Below are 24,525 nucleotides of genomic sequence, written 5' to 3' on the forward strand. Positions count from 1 at the left end.
CCATAAAGTTGTTCTCTATGTCTGTGCCTCTTTCCGCTTTGCAAACAAGGTCATCTACACCATTTTTCTAGATTCCACATATATACATTAACACACAATATTTGTTTTTCTAATTTACTTCACTCTGTATGATAGGTCCATCCATGTCACCTTGCAAAGGGCATAATTTCTCTCCCTTTTATGACTAAGCAATATTCCACTGTATATATGCACCACGTCTTCTTTATCCATTCCTCTGTTGATGGACATTTATGTTGCTTCCATGTCCTGGCTGTTCTAAACAGTGCTGCAATGAACACTGGGGTGCATCTATCTTTTTTCTCTGGGTATATGCCCAGGAGTGGGATTGCTGGATCATATGGCAGTTCTATTTTTAGTTTTTTAAGGAGCCTCCACTGGGGGCAGTAGCTCGTCCTCCAGAAAGGGATGACAGAGGATGAGATGGCTGGATGGCATCACGACTCAATGGGCATGAGTTTGAGTAAACTCTGGGAGCTTATGATGGACGGGGAGGCCTGGTGTGCTGCGATTCATGAGGTCGCAAAGAGTTGGACACGACTGAGCGACTGAACTGAACTGAAGGAGCCTCCATACTGTTCCCCATAGTGGTTAGATCAATTTACATTCTCACCAAAGTGTAAGAGGATTCCCTTTTCTCCATACCTTCTCAGTATTATAGTGGATTTTTTAGAAGTTATTTTCTTTGTTTTTTCCTCTAAGTTTAACATAGTTCTATTTAAGTTCAGAAATAGAGCATTTATTAATAAATGCTCATTTTTCCTCCCTTTTAGAGTATTTTTATTTCATAAAACTACTTGTTAAATGTCATCATGTATAGTAAAATCCCATTTTTCACAGTCACACGTAATTCCCAATCAGAACAAGATACAGGGTAACCTCTCACAAACTTCCCTGAAGCAAGGAAAATAATAATACGTTTGAAATTCTCTGCAAAAAAAAAAAAAAATAGAGCAAAGGGCCTAAGATGCCAGAAAATTTTAATTAAGTAGATCAGTTACTGTTCATATTTCATACCCAAGATGAGAAGAGAAGACTCTAAATAGAATGGATCCTAATTATTAACTCTGAAGCAATATCTTTCCATTTCCCATTCCATAATATTAAAAACCTAAAGCCCAAATAAATTATAACAGAATGTTTAACTCTCTATAATTCTCACCGAGTCTCTCAAACAATACGTCCAGTGTGTGTGCGTGTTGGTCTTCAGTTGTGTCGCTCTTTGCGACCCCATGGACTGTAGCCCGACAGGCTCCTCTGTCCTTGGGATTCTCCAGGCAAGAATACTGGAGTGCATAGCCATTTCCTTCTCCAGGGGATCTTCCTGACCCAGGGATCAAACCCGGGTGTCCCATACTTCAGGCAGATTCTTTACCGTCTGAGTCCACCTGGGAAATCCATGTTAATAAAACAATGCACAATTCATGAGCGTAGTCTATCCTTTCTCTATTGTTTAGAGATGTCACAAGTCAAATTATAGTCCTCGAAATGTAGTCCATGCCCCCTTGGCCATGCCAGGATGTCTGAAACTGGGAGTGGGCGTCTTACACTTTGGTGAGGAGATAAATTGATATAGCCACTATGGGGAACAGTATGGAGGTTCCTTAAAAAACTAAACATAACACACACAAAAACTACTGACGTGGACTCTACTGTAGACCTTTCTGCACTGAACACTGTTGCCCCATGGTCTGCCCCTCTTCTGCTTCTTACCTACTACTGAGAGCATCTCAATTCCACCCAAGCAAACCATATCCATCTTTCAAAGCCAGGCTGAGTTCAAAATTCTTCCTAATTTCCTCCCCAACCATCCAAGTCAGAAAATAAGAGCTAGTGGTAAGGACTCTAATAAGACATTAAAAAAGAATGAAACTTTCCTTTCACCTCATATATATACATTTAACTTTTATAATTCACTATGCACACCCAGGTAAGGATTTTTCTGAATTAAAAGATAGGTATTTTTTTGTAAAACATACCTCTTTAATACAAGCAAACTACCTCATCTGTTATTCACCCAAAATAAAGGAACTAGTTCTAGCATGGCTGGAAAAGTGGCATGTAAGACTCCTCCTAAAAATGGGTATAAAACAAACACAAGGTATAAAATACACTGTAATATAAACTACAAACTGTAGTGTAAAATGCATTGTAAACAGAATAAAAATGCAATGTATTTTAAGGATAATTCACATTTGAAGACTTTGCAAAAGATAACTTGGTTTATATTTGACTTCCCTCTTTTTGTCATGACTTAAACACTCTTTCTAAGATGCAACTCCACACCACTTTTTAGAACAGCATGCTGGATAGCCAATTAATGACCCCAGTTTCCACCAAAATTCAAACTAAAACTTACCTAAAGAGTTTTGTTTAAGTACTGTGAGAAAAGTGAAAAAGGTAAAATCCTTACTACAGGTACTGCTTACCAATGAATCAATAACTTGAGAGCTTCCTAAAGACAGAGACCATTTTTGACTCATTTTTACATTTTATGTTTTTCTATCACCAGTGCTAGCTCACACGGTAGGTTCACCACTAAATGCTTAAGGAGGGTTGAATGTGTGCCAGTAATAAAACTCTTTCTTTTTCTCTTTATAAAGAAAAATAAGCACTTTGGAAGAAAGCATTCTGAATAATATTTGTTCAAGGAGAAGAAGAGCAATCAACTTGCCTCTCTATACAACCAAGTCTATCACAACACTACCCTCTGAGCTACTGAAATTCTTACCTTTAGGAACAGTTTTAGATTAAGGGCATTCATTCTCTCTACCGAAATGTAGTATTGCAAGAAGATTATTTCTAAAAATTTTAGAAGAGAAACAAAAATAATTAACTAATTAAAGGAGACACAGCTCTAGTCTTTAATCCCCAAACAGTTGTCCTCTGTCAAATCACAACCAACCAGAAACTGACTTGGAAATTGGTATAGTTTGAAACTGGCAGTTTTAAATTAGCAGGTAATACTGAAGTGGTTCATAAAAATGAAGTTCTCCTATAATACACTCCCCAAACACTAAGTGCCCACAAAATTTACAGAGCACTTCAGGGTTATATAGTAAAGACATTATATGAAACTATTCACCCAAGAAGATTACGCACTGACTTCATAAGTCAGATACTTGAACGAATGGAGATTTATCATATATATCTACACACCATATGTATATCTACATATGTGTGTGTGTATATACATACATATATACATAAATTAGAGACCAGTAGGAGGAAAAAAAAAAATCACTGAAATCTGCCTCTTACAAGAGGTTTTATGAAAAGAATCCCATGATCTCAAAAGAAAAATAGAGTTACATTGCATAAAATACAATTCCATTGCATAAAAATCAGTTTTAGCACTAAACTGCATAAAGTAAAAACTATGTGAAAAGTGAAATCCAAATGTTAAAGAGTTTGTTCTACCACTGTGGTATAAGTCCAATTGTCATATGAATTGAAGGTACCAGTGAATAGAGTTCAGAATCCAAATCTTGAGTTATTAAAACCAACTTGAGACCCAAAAAATTGTTACTAAACTTTCAAAAGGGAGGAAAGTTTCAAATTTAAAGTATATCAAAATTTGATGCTATTTTCCCTAACAAAGGGGCTGCCCAGCCCAGTCTCTGGTTTCTATTATTTTAGTATAAGTAACAAGAAATTTTTTGTTTTGCAACCTTGGGAGGCTAGCAGTTTCTCTCAAATTTCCCTTCTTTAAATGTTAAAACCACCTAAACAAAATTCACCCTAAGTCCCAAATTACCCACTAAACCAAAAAAGACTAACAAAGATTCAAAAGTAAAGAGAATAAAGGGGCAGAGTTATTCATTACTGGCATAACATAAACATCCTTACTTAAAAGCATTTAGTAATGTTTCTTCACCGATGAGGAAAGTATTTCTAGGAATGTGCACATTTTAACAAAATTCTCTTATAAATTGGATGCCTCAAAGAGTCAGTGGTAAAGATTTTACCTACATTTGATTAGCATTAAATAAGATCTGTTTCAAATTAGCTTTTTTTCAAACAAACCAAAACACTGTTCCTCATGATTTTCATTTCCAGATATAGTAACTGACAAGGTAGCTGTAATGCACTGTGTGCATGATAATGCAATAGACAAGGATTTCATGTACTTATTGTATCTGTCAATATATAATTTCTGGGATAAAGTCCACATAATTTACAACCGCTGGGATATGTGTCTAAGGTATATGAAGCAGACATTCCATAAAACTCTGCACAACAATAGACTAGGAAATGGAAATTTTTTAGAATAAAATTAACTACTACTATCATTAGTCAGAATAGAAGTTGTTTAAAAATATACTTTGAAGTAAAATCAAAGAAACTAATCCTGGTCACAGGACAATACCATGAAACAATTCCACTGGAGGTTCAAAGTTCAACTTCCTTTACTATCAGGAAAAGACAAAGTTCAAATTCAAATGAAAAGTCATCTCTTTGCAGAAAATAACTACCTGTTAAGAAACAGGTATCAATTTGGGCCAAGAATCAGGTGGAGTAGGAGAGTGCTGAATCCTAAATACTACATCAATACTAAGAATTCAGTAAGAAATTTCCTATTTCTCTTACAAAACTCTCAGATTAGGAACCATATTTTAAAGAATTAATTTCAAATCTCCATTAAAGATTAGAACAGAAGAAAATATATAAAACCCAAGACAAAGTTAAAGACAGACAGTGCCATAAAACCAGTGTTAAGTTATCTGGGTGATGGTACTGGCTTTGGCTAAGCTCCCTTTAACACCTACTAGATGAAAGGAGAAATCAAGAAAGAAATGGCACTGGGTCAGTCACAGCCTACAGTCCGGCTCATTCTCCCACCATGGACTTTGTCAGAAGACAATACGTCACTCCCTACTAATAACACATCTTACAGAAATGGCTGAATCCACTCTTGCATTGTCGTAGTTTCTAAATGGCATGTTTAATAAAATTAAGGTTAACAAATAAGATTAATAATAAATATTGTAATAAGATTTAATAAAGTTAAATCAAGAGAAGAGACAAGATACACTTTAAAATACCTTATTACATTGAAAAATCCATTTCTCACAAAGTTTAGATAAAAAGCAGGGGGGAAAGACCTCAATGTGAATTGCAAATTTTTAAAAAATTCCCTTACTCTGTATTTTCATACTTCAAGTTTAATCCTAATAGGATGGGATCTTTGTCTCCTCTGGAGATAATATATATGCTGTTTTAATCACACTCAAAGTTTTACAAATAACCTCTTCAAGTTCTTAGTTTCTATCTAACATTTAAAGTCACGTGCTTAAACTTCAAAAGCTTGCTATTTTACAGTAAATGTTATTTATGTAAAGCCATTTAAGAAAGCAATTTAATACAATGCCTAACATAAGGCTAGGACTCCCCAGATGGCTCAGTGGTAAAGGAATCCATCTGCCAATGCAGGAAACACAGGAGACTTGGGTTCTATCCTAGGTTAGGAAGATCCCCTGCAGGAGGAAATGGCAACTAACTCTAGTATTCTTGCCTGGGAAATCCCATGGATAGAGGTGTCTGATGGGCTAGAGTCCATGGGGTTGCAAAGAGTTGGACACGACTTAGCAACTGAACAACAACAACGAAGGCTATTAAGGAAATTTTAAAAACCCACTCTTTTTTAAAAGATATCAACAACTTGCTTAGAAAGAAGAATATTAATCTCAGATGACATATAGTGGTATCCTTTAGAAATTAATGAAGCATAGTGTATCTTTAAAAAATAAGTATACTATTCGGAACTTTATCATTAGTGATTATAAAACGTGTTATACCCAGTACACTTTATTTTGGCTAAACATTTAACACAAGACAGCATGCAAGAGGGAAAATCTTTATTACTACAAAAATGTCAACTACATTTTGGGGTAAGTGTTGTTGTTTTTTTTAAGTTAATTAACATCATTGAATACACTCAACTTTTGAATTATTTTCATAAATTTTATACAAAGGCTGAGAAATGAATAACATGTGGACTAGACTAGACTAATATCAAAGGAAGACACAATTTCCCAGTCTTCTAAAAGGATCACAATAACTTGAGATTATAACAACTTCCTCTTGAATCATTTTTTAAACTATTTCAGAAAATAAGTAATACTTTTATATATACCCCTAATTAATCAAAACAAAACACAAAGCAATGATGCAAATGTTCCCAATATTCCCTGATTAATGGATATGAACTAAATGTCACTTAGACCAATAATACTGTATATATAGTATATTGCATATTACTGAGAGTGCCTGACTGGCTGAATTACTGTCTCCAATGCCTTTCCTCTACCTTTCACCAATGGTTCTAGAAGTTTGAATTAAGAATTTTTTTAACTCAAAAAACTGAGATGTTTAAAGTCTGTCAAAGTTTTTTTAATTAACAATAAAAAGAAAATCTCACAGAAATCCATAAGTTTAAAATGAATGTAATAGAACAGACCATGTGAAGAAAATCTTAATTAAGATTGCACGGACATGTGAGTGTCTGTGTACACATCCACAATACACACACATATGGATACTGCACCACAAACCATCAGTTTCCATTAAGCCTAAGGAATACTAAAAAGATATTCCCAAAGTGAGCTGCTGCGAAAAAAAAAAGTGAGGGAGACATGTTAAATTTTTCTCCAGAATTTTCCAGCATTTTGCAGTGTAGGGATGGACTGATTTTTTCCACCTCAAGTCATTATTAAGCAGACCATTATAATTTGATTCACTGTATATTCAGTAGAACACACTCAGAAAAAAAATAGTTTAATTTCTAGTAACGTTATAGTCATAATTCTCTCCCCTTCAAATACCTCAGGAAACAGAACCACATTCCACCAATGCTGAAATGACCAGCGATGTTATCGACAACAAATACAATGAGGGCTATTACCTCCTATCAGATTTCACTGTACGCTGTACGCAGTCTGATCAATGCTTTGAAATTGGCAAGTATGCCATAAACGTAACGAGTTTTGCAGCAGATTTTAGTAGCATAAAAGATACCACGGCAACGGGGGCCTTTGCAACCGACCACTTCAACAAAATTCCGTAAAATCAAAGATTTACAAAAGATTTTACTCCGGGAGGCACCTAGGTCTTCCTTCGAAACCCAGACTACTCAACAGCTCCCTGAAAAAACACACCATTCTGCCACAAATCGCATATTGTACACAACCGGTACACAGACACCTGAACCACCTGAGCTGACAAGAGTTAGGCTGTCAGCTCCGAGGTGTTGCTAGTGTACAAGGAACACTGAAGCAGCTACGCTCTCTCAGGTACACTAGGTGGTAACCTTGGCACCAAGTGCCTTAGTAATAAAGATCTTTTCCTCTATAAGAAAATGCATTAAGACTGTTCCAAAGAATATGCAACAATCCGGAGGACCTCTTCCACAAAGGAGAACAGAAAAACGCTGGTTTTTCTCTAGTCAAACACTGCGGCGGGAGATGGAGCTACGAACTAAGAAAACCCAGCTTCTGGTGGCAATCCTGTGACAGCTAACAGGGTAGCCCGCCCAAGCCAGAGCTCAGTTTTCCTACCCGCAAAATGGGAATCAGCACCGCCAGCCCTCCCCATTGACAGGGAGTCCGGCACACCCTGGAGGTTCAGGATTACCCTTGATGACAAGCGGTGGGGTGGGGCTGCCGCGCCCCAGACGCCCACCGCGGACTCCCCCCACTCCGCGACAGAAAGAAGGGGCCGGCGTACCTGGCTTCACAGTCTTGAGACGGATGGGCTCGCGGAAGTGGCGGATGACAGCCAGGGTGTCCCGGTTGGTGAGCCCGCTGACAGGCGTCCCGTTCACCTCCAGCAGCACATCTCCGGGGCTGGGCGCCTTGCCCGAGACGACGCAGCAGGTGCCCCCGCCGGGCTCTTCGCGGAGCCGCCCCAGGTAGGGGAACTCACCGCGCTCCGCACCTCCCCGGATCTCGGCGCCCAAGTCGCCCGGGGCCCCGGCCCAGGACACCGCGCACTCCTGCACCTTGCTGAGCCAGTGCTTCTTCTTCTTCAACGTCTTCGACATCACGAACCCCGCTGCACCATGGGGGAGACCCCGCGCGGGCGGCGGGGGCGCCGCTCTGGCCCCCTCTCAGCCTGGGGGCCCCGGGCGGCCCGCGCAGCCCGGCGAGGGGGGCCTCGCAGCTCCGGCGTCCCCCTCGCCGACCACAGCCCGCCGGGGGCCGGGCCGCTCCGAACCCCGAGACGCCCCTCGGACACCTCTCCCGGCGGCGATCTCCGGGTCTGACCGGGCTCCGCGAGGGCCACCCGGGTTAGGCTGAAGAAAGGAGAAGGGGATTGTCCCCGGGCGGCTCCGGAGGGGTTTCGGGCGGGGTCACAGCCGACGGCTGGCCCCCGGGCTCCGCGCGGGAGCGGCGGGAAAGGCAGAAGCAGGGGGGCGGGGAGGTGAAGCGGGAGAGCCGGAACCGGGAAAAATCCGTCGGGGGCGCGCAGAAGCGCGCGTTGACCCGTCGCAGGATCGATCGTGGCCGCTGCGGAGCTGGATCGCGGAGACCAACGCCTGCCCAAGCTGCCAGGAAACTGCCGCTTTCAAACCCGCCGCAACCTCCTCCTCCTCCCTCTTCCCTTCCCCCCGCCCTCGCCCATCCCTCATCCAGAGCCCCGCCCCCTCCCGCCGCGCGGCGCCCGGCGCGCTGCCGTCACGGGCCAGGCGCTTGGGAAAGAGCCCAAGCACTCGACACTCTCGCTGGGGATTGGCCCTCGGAGGAAAGGGGGCGGATCCCCGACGAGAACTCTAACCACCGATTGGCTAATGAAAGTGAAGGAGGCGGGCACTAGGATGACTGAAGTTTAAAGAGGGTGGAAGAAAGTTTGAGGAGTCAGGGAGGGCGAGAAGGAGGGGCAGGGGAGTGGGACAGGCTCCAGAACGCAGGGCTGAGAGAGGCCCTCGGTGCGGCGGCCGGAGCAAAGGGAAAACTCGGATAAAAGAGCTGCCGAACTGCCCGAGGTGGAGGCATGGCTGGCGGGCTAGGTGGAGTAGGGGCGGAGCCTGGGCGCCTATCTTCACGGGGTACTGAGACTAGCTGGGGTACTTTGGAGGGCAGGCGTCATGCTGAGTCCGAGGACAGAGGTGGCAGAGCCTCGGGGTAGCCAGTTACAGCCGACCACTTAAAGTGAGTCAACGTTTCTCGTTCGTTCATTTCTTCAGAGTCAACGTTTCTCGTTCGTTCATTTCTTCAGCAAAAGTTATCCTTTGAGGCAAAGACTCCGGAGTCTGGTTGATGGAAGGTAAAACAGAGTCCTGCATACCGCTGTGTGACCTCAAATTGGACAACCTCTCTGAGCCACAGCATCTTCGACTGATAAGTGGAGATAATTATACCCTCCCAAGTTGTTGTACATGAGTTTGAGCAAGCTCCAGGAGTTGGTGATGGACAGGGAAGCCTGGCGTGCTGCAGTCCGTGGGGTCGCTAAGAGTCGGACACGACTGAGCGACTGAACTGAAGTTGTTGTAAAGATTACATGAGGTACCTATAAAATATCAGTATAGGGCCTGGCACGGAGTAGGTACTTCTTACCATTTAGTTGCTGATGAAAAGGAGGACGATTTTATGTCAGACACTGCTAGAATACTGGGATTCAAGAGTGAGGAAAACGCAAGTCCTGTTCTCTAGGAGATCACAGTCTAGTAGGAGAGACTGCTGGGGGTGGGAGGGGGAGGAGGCGGAGGGGTGGGGCAGGGCGGGGGGTAGGGGTGGGGGGAAGGAAGATGGGCTGTAATGTGGATTAGGAACCACAGCAAACCCGGGCTGGCATCCTGGCATGCTGCTTACTTGCTATCTGACCTTGGCCAAATCTCAGTTTCAAGTTCACTCACCTGTAAAGGATGTGGAGAGAGAACTAATAGTGAATAAAGGACATGTTAGGCCCGTCCAGCACTAATTTTTCACAACCTCTTCTTAAGCTTTCTCTCCTCCCTGATTTGGCTCACACTCTCCCCTGTCTTTGTATTTAAAACAATTCTATCCATTCTCAGCCCAAATGCCATCTCTTCCAGGTCACCTTGTCCTCAGGTGGAAAGTGTTTCCTCTGAGCTAGGATACTTTCACTTTTGCAGTAAGGCATTTATATAGTCTCCTGTCTTCCTTTAATGGTTGGGGAAAGCCCTTATTTAAACTATGAATAACTCCACAATCTCACCACACCTCAGGTAGACTAGCCCAAGCTTCAGCAGCTGCAGTAATTTTGTTCACACCATTATATCAGTCAGGGCCTCCACAGGAAACACATGGTACTTTACAAAGATATGGGCAAGGTGTGGGAAACCACAAGGGAAATATGGAACCCTGAGGCTACAAGCTGCTCCATCTGTAGAAAGCAAGGGGAAGGAACAGGACCAAAACTCATCACAGAAAGGGCAGCCTGACAGGAGCCTGTGACCTTCAATCAGAGGCAGTCAGCCTATGTAATCACCCAAGGGCAAAGCCAGAGGATTTCTCTCTCACTCACCTCTCTCCTCCATACTCCTGCTAGTACATCTCAGTAGACAGATCCAACCAGAAGCCAGAGAGCAGGAGAGCCTTTTGAAAGTCCCAATCAGTCAATCAGACAGAGAAGAGGAAGCAGCATATCCAGAGAGAAAAAGGGAAAATAACCAGCAGAGAAATCATGTGGATTGCTCAGATTTACACAGATCTGAGACATAGCTGGAGTATTTTTTTCTGAACTACTACCTACACTAACAGATTCTGGATGAAGTCTTAATAATCTCCACTTGATTTATTTTTGCAGCAATTCTGGGAAGACATCTTTTCTTGCTCAAATTGTATCTATCAGGATATCTTTAGCCACAACGAATGAAGTATCTAATAGTAACTTAAAGCATGGAGTTATTTATTACATCTTTAACATGAGGTTCAAATGAAAGTAGTCTTGGGCTTAGTTCAGCAGCACAATCACATCATTGAGGACCCAAGCTCTTTTTGTGCCTGCTCTCTAACATCATATTCATGTTGGGTTTCATCTCCAGGCTTCTCACCTCTAGATTGCAATGTGGCTGCCTTAGCTCCAGATATCACATCTCAGAGGTCAAGCAGAAAGGGAAGGTTGTACAAGTAGGAAAGGAAGGAAAGGCACTGCTGCTACCATTTTTCTGAATGAGAAAAAAATCTTTCCCAGACTGCCCTCACACCTGCCATAGAATCTTCCTTATTAGCCAGAAAATGGTCACATGCCCACTGCAGACCAGTCACTGACAAGAAGGTGGAATTGCCATGGTTCAGTGACATCATGAGTCACTCTGAGCAAAATAGGGGTTGTGTTTCTTAAGGAGAAAGGGTGAATGATTGTTCAGTACATGCCCAACAGTGTCTGCCACATGCCTCAACCATAAATAAGTTATATTGACCCTTAACAGAAAACTGCAGTAATTAGGAGCTTGAGTTCTGGAGTCAGACTGGAAATCTCAGCTTTTCTACTTACTAGCTCTGAGATCTTGAGTAAATTTTTGTCTAACCTTGGTTTCCTCATCCACAAAATAGGTATAATATCAGTACTCACCTGAGTTGTGAGAACTGATTAGAGCTATTTGAGTCAAACAAGCACTTACATATGGTCATATAAACAAACACTCAAGTTATTTTAGTTTGTGCTAAATAGTAATATCTATGACAAGGCCAAAAGCATTGCTAAATCACCTTTATAACTCTCTATTTGATTCACCCCTCTTAAAAAGCTTAGATTCAGTTTTAAAATAGTCTAGAAATAAGCTGCAAACTCCAGTGAATTAATTCTGGTAGGACACTAGTCTGGAAATTACTGCATAATTAAAGAAGTCACATTGCAAATGTCTCTCTCTAAAATGGCACCTAACCAAATAGTCAGATCATATCCATATTGATCATTGTTTCCCAAACCTAATGGTTGGCTTAATAGTTGTGATTTCCATTGGGGAATATTATAAGCCAAACAATATGGAATCTGGCTTAACAAAAACAAATGATACAGTAGAATATGATGATCTCCAAGGTTTCTTGGGGCTACCTCTATCCATCTAATCTATGGAAACAAACATAGATGTGTGTCAATATGCAGAACTCATGTGTTGGGCCCCATGATGGCTGCAGTGGCTCCAAATAACAACATCCAATGACAGGAAGGAAGTGTGTCTCCTTTCCTCATTTCCTTTTAGCAGATCAAGGAAACTTTTCCCCAAAGGCCCCAGTAATAGTTTTCCTCCCTCTCCTTGGTTGGACTTGCCCAGATGCCCTTTCCTGAATCAAAGAGGCAAAGGGTAATGAAATACTTTTATCCGGTTTCCCCTTCTAGTGCTCAGAGAGGAATCCAGTGTCTTGTAAACTGCATGGCTGCATAGTTTGGCAGGGAAGGGGTCTCTTAGCAAATCTGAAGAGGAGAGATTGCTTGATTTGCTCCTAATATATGTTACATAAGGGCTTCCCTAGTGGCTCAGACAGTAAAGAATCTGCCTGACAATGCAGGAGACCTGGGTACCATCCCTGGGTCAGGAAGATCTGCTGGAGAAGGGAATGGCTACCCACTCCAGTGTTCTTGCCTGGAGAATTCTATGGACAGAGGAGCCTGAAGGGCTACAGTCCATGGAGTCAGACATGACTGAGCACACACACACATAGTATACTACATACACTCACATACATGTTTTTTGGCAAGTTGGAAAGTTTATTTTGTTGTATAATATTGTTGAGTGTTCCTAATGAAAGTTAAGTATTCCCTGACTTAACTCTTTAACTTAAGCGGAAAACTTCAGAAGGGCAAGTGTAAATTCCCTCAAATGACCCAGGCTTACTTACTCCATTGTACAGAGATGCATCATATTGAGGTCTGTGTGCCAACAACTCTAGGGGCATCTCTCCCCTAAATAGTTCCCCTGGAGCAGTGCATGGCTCTGTGCCAGAGCAAAGCAAGTGTAGGGAGAACTTTTTATTTACTTTTACATTCTATTTCTTTCATGGAAACCTGAATCTCTAATAACAGTAAATCAAATCATCATATTTATGATGAAGTCATTCTCAAGTATTAAGGTGGCAGAGCATGGGGGAGAAGTGGAGTGGAAAAATAAAAACAAATATTTGCCTTCTACACAGAATACGGGAACATTTATCCTGCTTTTATTTCCACAGATGATAATGAAATCATCTTGGATTTTAAAAATTCTGATCCACAAAATCTTTCACTGCCTTAGAAAATGTTCATGCTTACCTGTATTGTGGAAATGATATATGTAATGCAGCCTAACATTAATAACCTAACTGAACTCAGGATTAATATTCCATTGTATCTTTACATTTTATTAGCATTTGTATTTGTCTAGGCCTGTGGGCTCATTTGTATGCTAATGCTAAAATATGCTCGCTTATAAAAGCAATTACATGGAAAATTTTATTTCAGTTAGACAAACTAATTTATTGTCAAAATCTGTATCACTGTTTATACATAAATGTGCGTTTTTGCCCGTAGGTGCACTTGCCTGCAAATGACCAAACGCATGAAGCCCAAATTCACAGAATAGGAACATTCAGAAACAAGTGCAGTGCCAACATGCTTTCAAAGAGGTTAGTTAAGCAGTCAGATGTCGGGTTTTCCAGACGAAGTAGGACAAAGAGAACACTGAATGAAAGAGAAAATACCAAAATACCCATCTTTTAGCTTTTAGCTTAACTATAACCTCCTACTCAAGACCAGCTTTGCTTTCCCACAGCAGGATGCCATCTCATCCTTCTCCAAAACCAATAGCATGTTGTCTCTGTTTTCGTTTCCAGTAGACCTCAAGGTCCTTGAGAACATGGTTCCTTTTTGATTCATTGGTGTATCCTCCATCAAGTTGAGCACTTTGTCTTTAGTGAGGATTCACTTGTTCAAATAACAGGAAGTACCTGTTATGAGCAGGCATTGTTTTAGGTACTGTGCTATGTGCTAAGTTCCTTCAGTCGTGTCCAACTCTCTGCGACCCCATGGACTACAGCCCTCCAGGCTCTTCTATCCGTGGGATTCTCCAGGCAAGAATACTGGAGCGGGTTGCCATTTCCTGCTCCAGTTTTAGGTGCTGGTTTACAGCAATGAACAGACTTACAAGGTCCCTCCTTTCGTGGGGAAGAAGACAGTGTAGGGGAGGAAAAAGTTTTCCCCAAGCCTCTTAGGATCCCTAGCTGGGTCCAAAAATTAGATTGGCAAAGACAGATTAATAGGGGGAAAGTATACAAATTTATGTAATATAAGTTGTATGTGACACGAGAGCCTTCATAAGGAAATGAAGACCAGAAGAAATGGTAACCCTGAGTGTTTTTGTGCTACTGACAAAGAATAGAAAGACCTGGAAAGATATGATAAAGAGGATGAGCTAAGTGTAGTAAACTGAGGGAATTTAGCAAGGCCTGTTTGCTCAGATTCTTCCCCACTATCTGTCCATCTTGGATATGAGGATGTTTCTTTCTTTCCTACAGGCATAGGGAGAGTACCTCTCACCTGAGGGCCAGATGAGCTGCTTCGGGGATGAAGGACTGGAGGACAGAAAGAACTTCCTGCTTCTTCAAATTCCTTCAGCTTAAAATACTCAGTGTGCCAAAAGGCCGTATTTTGGGGTATCATTTCCTGAATCCCATCAACAGCAAACCCAAAATAAGTAAATGATCAAGAGAGTTTCCCGTAGTAATAGTGGTGGTGGTGCTTAGTCAATCAGTCTGACTTTTTGCAGCTTCATGGACTGTAGCCCGCCAGGCTGCTCCGTCCATGGGATTTCCCAGGCAAGAACACTGGAGTGGGTTGCCATTCCCTTCTCCAGGGGATCTTCCTGACTCAGGGATCAAACCTGTGTCTCCTGCCTTTCCTGCAGTGGCAGGCAGATTCTTTACCACTAGTGCCACCTGGGAAACCCCTGCCCCTCGTAGTAATAGTGCTTATAATTAAAAGATGAAATATAAGTGATGGGTGATCAGGAAAGGACAGAGGCTACATTAGACGGAGGTCCCAGAGAATGTCTGACTAAGAAGGTTACAGTTTGCCAAGACCTGAATGACAAGTAAGAGGAAATTAGCTGAGGACCTGAGATCCAAGAATTCCAGGCCAAGGTCTGAAACTGAAGAACAGAGGAGTGCTAAGGTGGCTGGAGCCTGGTTACCCAGGAGAGAGTGGTAGGAAAAAAATTCAGAGAGGAATGCTAGAGGCAAGATCACAGACGGCCTTTCAGCCAAGGCAAGGACTTTAAATTTTATTCAGAGCACAGTGAGTTTTAAGGAGAGAAGTAGACTGATGGTTCTGATTGCTACAGCAAGAAGAATGCAGGAAACAGTAGAAGCAAGAAAGTCAGAGAGAAATCTGGTACAGACGCCCCATGATAGATGACCGTGCATGCAGGATAGAAACAATGAAGATGAAAATTAGTTGAATGCACTGTGGAAATCAGAAATTATAGTTTTAATTTCCTACACTGATCACAGTTAAAGAAATATGTTACAATTGTATTTAATAAGAAGCTTTGTGGAATGTAATTGCTTTGTTGAAATGTCCCTTCACAGTAAGATAAGGAGGAAGTTAGAAAATAAAGTGGGAGAAATTCTTAATTAAGTTTAAATTTATACAGGTTCTTTTATTATGTTTATTGAGAAGAGCATCCAGAGAGATGGAATGTTAATTTCAAGGTTTTTGTTTAATCTCTTAGGAAGGTAACATCCACTCAAAGCATATGATGCTTATGAAACAACATATATTGTTTTTTTTCATCTATTGGGTGTGTTGTTATAAGAAGTGAAATTTGTTTCTTAGCTTAAAAGAGCTCACAAACTTTCAAAAGAGCTTTCCCATCATATAAAATCTAGGTTCTTTGACTAGTTAGAACTTGAGGCCCTTGAGTTATTTTCTCATTGCAGACTGAAAGCTAATAAACAGTGCCTTCCGTGGATTCCGATACAACGCACTATGTGAAGTTGCCTGTCTTCAACAGAAGGAAAATTCTCATTTACTTGGCTGAGATTAGCTGAAGCGTTTCCAAACGCACACTCCCAAATTTCACAGTAAAAATGACTGGAAACACACCACATGAGCTTAAAATAAACACACCCCATTCAAAAACCGGGTACTGTGGCCTTTCTCATACTTAACAAAAATATAAAAATAAAATCTCTATTCCCCTTTATTCAAAAAGGGAGAGCAACCTCATTGAATTTGGGGTGAGGGAGGGAAGGACTGAGTTTCCGTTCAGAAGCAGGGCAGCATGCTAGATAGTATGGGTTCTGATGAAGTGTTTCTGTGCGTGGAACCTAAAGTTAATCTTGGCACATTTAAATATGTAATAGCTGTCTGTTAAGAGCATATATCTGAAAAGCTCTCATCACAAGAGAAAAAAATTGTAACTGTGTGGTGATGGGTGTTAATTAGACTCATGGTGCTCATTTTGTAACATATGCATATATATATTAAATTATGCTTTATACTTGAAACTTATATAATGCTATATGTCAATTATACAATAAAAAACTGTCCATTCACAGTTTGATGGGCACAAAGGACAAAGAGAGCGACTGGTTATATCAGTAGCAAACCTTCAGAAGCACTAATACAAAAAATACTCGGTTAATGTTCAAGGTTACCACTTCAGTCTTGTGTTAGAGAATGTTAATAGGTTGAAAATTTCACCTTTGCAAGCTGTTATAGACTGAACAGTGTCCCTCCACCCCAATTGATATGAAGCCTTAACCGCAAATTTGACAGTATTTGGTAACTGGACCTTTAAGGAGGTAATTAAGGTTATGTGAAGTCATAAGGGTGGGGCTCTAATTCAATAGGATTGGCGGCCTCTTGAGAAGAGAGATTTCCCTCCCACTTGACTCTACTCCAACTACACTGGCCTTCTTGCAATTCCTTCAACATGCCAGAAATGCTCCTGCCTCAGATCTCCCTCCGCCTAAAATGCTTTTCCCCACTAGGGTATTTTCATGACTCATTCCTTCGCGTCCTCTTGACATTGGCTCAAGTGCCACTTAGGCATGGACTCCACTTGACCTTACTATTTAAAAATGTGACATTCCCTCAACTACTAAACCTCCATGCCCTCCTCTTTCTTTTCTTACCTTAGTCTACAGCATTTACAACTTTCTGATATACTATATAATTCACTTATTATGTCTCTTATTTTTGTCTGCCTCTGCCCTTAAGTATAAGTTCCATGAGGGCAGGGGTCTTTGTTTTGTTCGCTGATTTATTCACAGTGCCTAGAATAGCACCTAGGTTAATAGTTTGGACTCAATACTTGTTTGCTCAAGTGCTTTCCCTTCAGAGTTCTTTCAGATATATTAACTATGCTCAGTAACTTAATCGTCACAATAATTTTAAATAATGCAGTCTTTAAAATAATCCTGTGCAGTAGTTGTCATGCATATTCCTATTCAATAGTGGGTCAGAAAGGTCACTATAGTCATCCGCACATTTTTCAACATTACATGTCAGTCAAAACAAACAGATATTTTCTCCACATCTAGACTCTTTTCCTATACTGTGGTGATCATTCTAAGAAATTTCCTGTGAAACAATATGTTAAAATACTCAAATTTAGAAATAGTGGTCTCTAGTGCAACTGCATCAGAATGGTTAAAATGGGGGAAAAAAAAAAGGACCTTATTAATCGCTAACAAAAACAGAAGACACCTGAGAACTGTTATACACTGCTAATGAGAATGTAAATTGGTTCAACCACTTTGGTAAACTGGCAGGTTCTAATAAAGTTAGCAAATGTATACCCTAGGATCCATCAATTCTACTCTTGGGTGTATACCCAACAGAAATGAGTATGTATGTTCTCCAAAAGATCTATACAAAAATTATTCATAATAGCCCTAAACTGGAAGCAAGCCAAATGTCCATTAAATTTAGAATGGCCACATAAATCTTGGTACATTCTTAGAGTACTCTACAGCAATGGGAGAAAAAAGCACAACACAACAAAATGGATGAATGTCATAAGCATAATTTTAAGCAAAAGCAAATATACACAAAATTACACACTATATGACTCCATTGACATGAATTTCAAGAATAGGCACAACGAATACATGGTGATTAAGTTCAGAATAATGATTACCTTTGAGGGAATATTAGCCTAAAGAGGCTAAAAGGACTTCCTAGGGTGTCAGTGATGTCCTATATCTAGATCTGGGCAGTGTTTTAAAGGGTATGTTTGAAGGGTATCTGTGCTTAGTTGCTCAGTCATGTCCAACTCTTTGCAACCCCATGGACCCCCATGTGACCCCACCAGGCTCCTCTGTACATGGGGATTCTTCAGGCAAGAGTACTGGAGTGGGTTGCCATGCCCTCCCTCCAGAGGATCATCTTTCCAACCCAGGGATCAAACCCAAGTCTCCTGCATTGCAGGCGGATCTTTATTGTCTGAGCCACCAGGGAAGCCCTTTAAAGGCTCTAAATATATGCATAAATTAATCTAGCTATACACTTAGGACTATACACTTTATTGCAAACCATGTGACCAACAAGGGCTTAATTTCCAAAATATACAAACAGCTTATGCAACACAAAAAACCAAACAAGCCAACCAAAAACAATGGCAGAAAAGCAAAATAGGTATTTGTCCAAAGAAGACATACAGATGGTCAACAGGCACATGAGAAGTTACTCAATATTGCTAACTATTAAAGAAATGCAAATCAAAATTACAATGAGGTACCACCTCATACTGGTCAGAATGGTCATCATTTAGGAAGTCTACAAATAACAAATGCTGAAGAGGGTTTGGAGAAAAGGGAACCATTCTACCCTGCTGATGGGAATGTAGGTTGGTGCAGCCACTATGGAGGTGCCTTAAAAAACTAAAATTAGAGTTATCATATGATCCTGCAATCCCGAACTCCTGGACATATATCTGGAGAAAGCTATAATTCAAAAAGATACTTGCACTCTAATATTTGTAGCAGTACAATTTACAACAGCCAAGACATAGAAGCAACATAAATGTCCCCTGAAATATGAAAGGAGGAAGTTGTAGATATACACAGTGGAATATTACTCAGTCATAAAAAAGAATGAAATAATACCATTTGGAGGAATATGGTTGGACTAGAGATCATACTAAGTCAGAGAGAGAAAGATAAATATCATATATCACTTCTATGTGGAATCTAAAAAATAATATAGTGAACTTACTTACAAAACAGAAACAGACTCACCATCACAGAAAACAAATGTTTGGTTACCAAAGGGGAAAGGGAGAGAGGGGGATAAATTAGGATTAGCAGGTACAAATTATGTATAAAATGAATAAGGTCCTACTGAATAGCATGGGGAACTATATTTAATATCTTGTAATAAACTACAATGGAAAAGAATCTATGTATACATATGTACAATTGAATTACTTCTCTGTACACCAGAAACTAACACAGTGTAAATCAACTATACTTCAATTAAAAATTTTTGACTACAAAAGTTTTTAAGTGTGCATGCATGGCAAAACAATTACCATAAACAAACTTTAAAAATACAGTCCTGGCACAAATATTTACACTATTTATTGACAAATACAGATTTCTTTCTTATAAAGGAAGTTCTTATAAGTTAATAAGCAAGATAGGCAAAACAAAATAAGGAGTCCATTGGAAAGACAGCCTAAATTAGATTATAGAAAGATATTAAACTGACTATATTAAAAGGTGTCAATTTTCAAACAACAATAAAATTCCATTTTTCTCCTAATAAATTGGCAAAGAATAAAGGTTCGGTAATAAATATGATGTTGCTGAAATTTTATAAATTAGAATATTTTGGTGGGTAATATGCTACCATCTGAATTTTTCAAATTTCAGTACACTTCCATTACTAGAAATTTTCAAAGACTTATGTACTAATAAGTATATTACAGCCTTGTATGCTGTAGAAAATGTCTACAACAGAGGCTGGTTAAATTAATTGTGAAATATACATTCAATAGAATATTGTACAGAATAAGTTAGAATTTTATCTACTGTTGTGGAAAGCTCCTTAAGATATATATATTTTTAAAGATACAGATGTGCTTCCTCCTATTTGGATTAAAAAGGGGGAGGAGTATGATAGATACTTGCATACACTCCTATAGGCCTATATCCTCTGGAAGACACAGACTTAAATTAATGGCTATGGTTGTCTCTAGGCAGTAAGACTAGGAGGGTGAAAGGGAGAGATACTTTTCACTAAATATCCTTTTGCCCTGTGAATTATTACTTTTACAAAGTATATGTATTACTTTTAAAAAAAAAAAGGAGAAAAATAGAAGTACTACGTTTAAAGAAGGGAAGGAAGTGAAGTGAAAAAGAGGGAGAGGGGAGGGAAAGGAAGTAATTGAGGACGGAGAAAAATAATCAAGACCTGCCTTTCTGCCTGCCCCATGTGGCATAGTCCAATGTCTGACACAGAGGATGCTGAGTAAATAAAACTCCCGAATCTACCAATCCTGAATCTCATCCAAGCTCAGATTAATCTTTTAAAACCAGACAACTCGGGCCAAGAGATAATTGGGCCAGGGAATTTTCTGGTTCTTAGAGATAGTCTATTCTAGTAAGAAATTAAACTTTACCAAGTGCTTACTGACTCTAGATGAGATCAGGGCAAATCAACATTGGTGGTAAAACACTATTATCCCAAAGCAGCACATTACAAATCTGAACTAGAGATAGACATGTTAGATAGAAGTCACTAGGACAATTCAACAACTCTATATGTGCCAATTTTGGTGCGTCCAGCGATTAAAAAAAATTTTTTAAATGAATAGCTTTACTTTCCGTTTAACTACATTTTAATTAAAAGTTGAAATTGAAAAAAAGAGGTTACTAGGACAAGACCACCTGGCAGAAATGTCATCAGTGTTAGTTTTGGAAGAGATTCGTGGCTCAACTGATTTCCATATTTGGGATGGCTAGTAGAGAGCATTCTTGCCATGTTTTTCTTGATCTAGGGGGTTAATCTGTACCAAAAGGAAGCTATTTTCATGTGAATTTTAGCAAAGTTTTTTACAGAATATTAATAGAGTAATAGCCAATGAAAAGAGGGAGTAAAACTTGGAAAATTCTCAAGAATTTACTTTTTAATATATTTAGTGTCAGATTGGCTGCTATTACTGAAATAGGTCAGACAGAGACACAAACACTGTATAATCTCATTTATATGTGGAATCTTAAAAAAAAAAAAAAAAAAACTTGAACTCATAGAAACAGCAGATTGGTGGTTACCAGAGGTGAGTGAGGGGTCAGGGAAATGACTGAAGGTGGTCAAAGGTATAAACTTACAGTTGTAAGATAATTAAGTTCTTGGGGTGTAATATATAGGATAGTTACAGTATGGTTAACAATAATATTACACATTTGAAAGTTGCTAGGAGAGTAGATCTCAAGTTTTTCATCACAAGAAAAAAAACTCATAACTATGTGGGGTGACAGATGTTAAACTTACTGTGGTGATTATTTCACAATATATGCATATATCAAATCATTATGTTGTACACAAACTAATACAATGTTGTATGTCAATTATCATGATAAAACTAGAAAAAAATTTTTAATGATCTTTTTACTTAGATAGATCTTTTTGTCACAACCAAAACAGTTTTACAGCCTTTGCTGATTTAAAAACGATCATGTAAAATTCACCTGAGTATGAGGGAAAACTGGCTTAATTATATGTGTCTATGTGTGTGTGTGTACATACATATATATATATATATATATTATATATATGAATGATTTTTTTTTGAGGAAGATTTAACAAACCCACCCAGAAACTCAGAATCTACTGGCTATGTCAGCTTGTCCCACACACTTGTCACAATTAATTGTCTCAAAAAGAGAGTAAAGACACTAGGTGCTGAGTATTCTAAAAAAAAATCCAACTAATCACTTGGAATATTCCAAGTCTAAGAAATTTACCCAGTCCCTTACTCTCTGCATCAATGATGCACTATGCTGAGAGCAGTTGTTCTGAGTAGTGACCGTGAGATAACAGAAAGCCATAGTTATCTGAGAGAACAAGACACAGGCTCACAGTTTGGTACCTGGAGGAGGTAAAAGTCACTCACTGCTACTAATGCAGGGAGATGGGCTTGTGCCATTTTCAACAAAATAAAGTGAAAGATATATTTTAGACTAATCATTAAGTAACTGAAAACTTAAATATATAAAAACAAGGGTCTTCCAATTCCTCTAGTGACTAAGGCTCTACAAGAGGATTTTACCATGATGGGCTTGCTTAGATATTGGGGAACACAGAAGTTTAAACAACCCCTCCATTTCTCCATCCTATAACTCAGATGAAGGGACAAATATTCTATTTTCCAAAGTAATCTTTGAGAGATATCACATGTCTTGCTTTGAAATATTAGGAAACCTGTGCCACAGAAAGTGGAAGAAACATAGTTACTAGGTTTTTATTTGGATCCTAGTCCTATTCATCCACAGTTGTATGAGCTGAAAACAAATCAAACTCAAAAAAGAAAAAAAAAATGACTTTTAGAAACTTGGTAAAAAGGAAAAACAATATTCATCTATCATGAATAAGAATCTTTCCAGCTGTTAAAAAAAAAAACTACTCAAAATAATTAACATACAAGAACTGTTAAAAAATAATAATAATAAAATAAAATAAAATAGAGAACTGTTGAAGTTTAGAAACATTGGAATGATATTGTTTCTGACCAAAACTATAACCTCTCCAAGTTGCAAAAGTGCAATGAGTGCAGGATAGCTGAACCAAGGACAAGCTTACTCCTAGAATCCAAATTCCCAGTTCTGGAAGTGTGTGACACCCTGGTCCTTTGGGGAACCTCACACTCCTGTACTCAGCAAAAGAGGTCCACTATTGCTTCTTCCAACACCACTTGAGAGAAGAAACAAATATTGCAGAAGTTCTGTGACTCTTAGAGGCAGAATCTCACCTTACATTAGTTTTCCAACGATGCCTTACAGGCTGAGATGCATTCTCTTGATTTTTTTTCATGGATCTCAGCACAATGCTTATGTCATAGCTTGGCCTTTTCACAAAAATTAAGCTCTGTGCTGGGACAAGTTGCTAGTTGTATTGAGAGTCTTAAACTTTGAAATCCCCAAATATATTATTTTAAAGGTCTTGAGCACTCATTCAGATGATAAATAATGACATTTATACACAAACCAATCTGAATTCAAACATAGGGGATCCCAAGGGGCTGGAGTATTGAGGGATGAAAAGGTCTATGGAGACAAGGTAATAGAAAGAATTCCGGGAAGAATATTGGAAGACCTTGAATGTCAAAGAGGCTTCACTGTCCTTGGTAACTGTGGAAAGTCCTAATGGATTAGAAAACAGAGTAATAGCATAACCAAAGTGATGCTTTTAGGCCACAGAAGAAATGAGAAATTGAAGAAATTCATTTTTTTAAAATTCATGTATGTAGTAAAGATTATTGAGAAGGCATCACAACAAATTAACAGTAATTCAGTAATTATGTGATGGAGTTATCAACGCTTTTTATTTTATCCATCTGTTACTTAATTAATAATATATATGTGTTGCTTTGCATAAAAGAAGGCCTAAATTATGTGATTATACTGAAAAAAATTCAAACAAATAGAAGAAAGAATAGTAAAATGAATCCAAAAGTCATCCAAATTAAACAATGATCAAGGTTGTCATATTTGCTTCCTCTGTCTCTTTCTTTCCTTTTATTCCCGTATCAATATCCTAACCTGGCTGGTTCCTGTGTCTTTCTGACCTGACCCTTTAGTTCCTGATAGCTTCCTTGCTTTCCAGCACAGCAAGATGTCCAGACTCCTCTTAATTTCCTGCCACAGGTCTGATATCGGCCTATCTTACAAGGTGCTGTGTTTCCTTTCAACGGGTGAAAAATCATTTTAAGAAATAAAGGTTAAGCTAACAGCCAATTTTATATAGAAGCAATTCCTGAACCACTGCAGGGGCTACCATCCTGAGACTTGTGGAGAAGACATTAAAAACAGCATTAAGTAAATGAAAATATGTAAGCAGTCTAAAAATGAATCTGCTTTTTAAAACAAAACAGATATGTCAGCATTAAAATCTTACCCAGTAGGCAAATAGATGGGGAAACAGTGACAGACTTCATTTTATTGGGCTCCAAAATCAGATGGTGACTGCAACCATGAAATTAAAAGATGGTTGCTTCTTGCAAGAAAAGCTATGACAAACCTAGACAGTGTATTAAAAAGCAGAGACATTACTAACAAAGGTCCATCTAGTCAAAGCTATGGTTTTTCCAGTAGTTATATATGGATGTGAGAGTTGGACTATAAAGAAAGCAGAGCACCAAAGAATTGATGCTTTTGAACTGTGGTGTTGGAGAAGACTCTTGAGAGTCCCTTGGACTGCAGGGAGATCCAACCAGTCCATCCTAAAGGAAGTCAGTCCTGAATATTCATTGGAAGGACTGATGCTGAAGCTGAAACTCCAATACTTTGACCACCTGATGTGAAGAGCTGACTCGTTGGAAAAGACCCTGATGTTGGGAAAGAT

General features: G+C 39.5%; 1 protein-coding gene and 1 long non-coding RNA gene across 3 annotated transcripts in view; one reads left to right on the forward strand and one right to left on the reverse strand.

The window, feature by feature from the left end:
* Positions 1–8,603, reverse strand: part of MAGI3 (membrane associated guanylate kinase, WW and PDZ domain containing 3) — a 253,176-nt gene extending 244,573 nt beyond the window's left edge. For both annotated transcript variants that reach the window (XM_065906784.1, XM_065906776.1), the window contains exon 1: positions 7,744–8,603. In XM_065906784.1, the coding sequence (XP_065762856.1) occupies positions 7,744–8,059 (316 nt within the window). In that variant the 5' untranslated portion in view covers positions 8,060–8,603. The remainder of the gene's footprint in view (positions 1–7,743) is intronic.
* Positions 8,604–8,882: 279 nt separating this feature from the next.
* Positions 8,883–16,131, forward strand: LOC136162791 (uncharacterized). Its single transcript, XR_010662169.1, has 3 exons — positions 8,883–9,001; positions 9,203–9,521; positions 15,894–16,131. It is a non-coding gene; the product is annotated as an uncharacterized lncRNA (long non-coding RNA).
* The last annotated feature ends 8,394 nt before the right edge of the window (positions 16,132–24,525 follow it).

This window comes from Muntiacus reevesi, chromosome 1 (genome assembly GCF_963930625.1).
Source record: "Muntiacus reevesi chromosome 1, mMunRee1.1, whole genome shotgun sequence".
NCBI classification, from domain to species: Eukaryota; Metazoa; Chordata; class Mammalia; order Artiodactyla; family Cervidae; genus Muntiacus; species Muntiacus reevesi.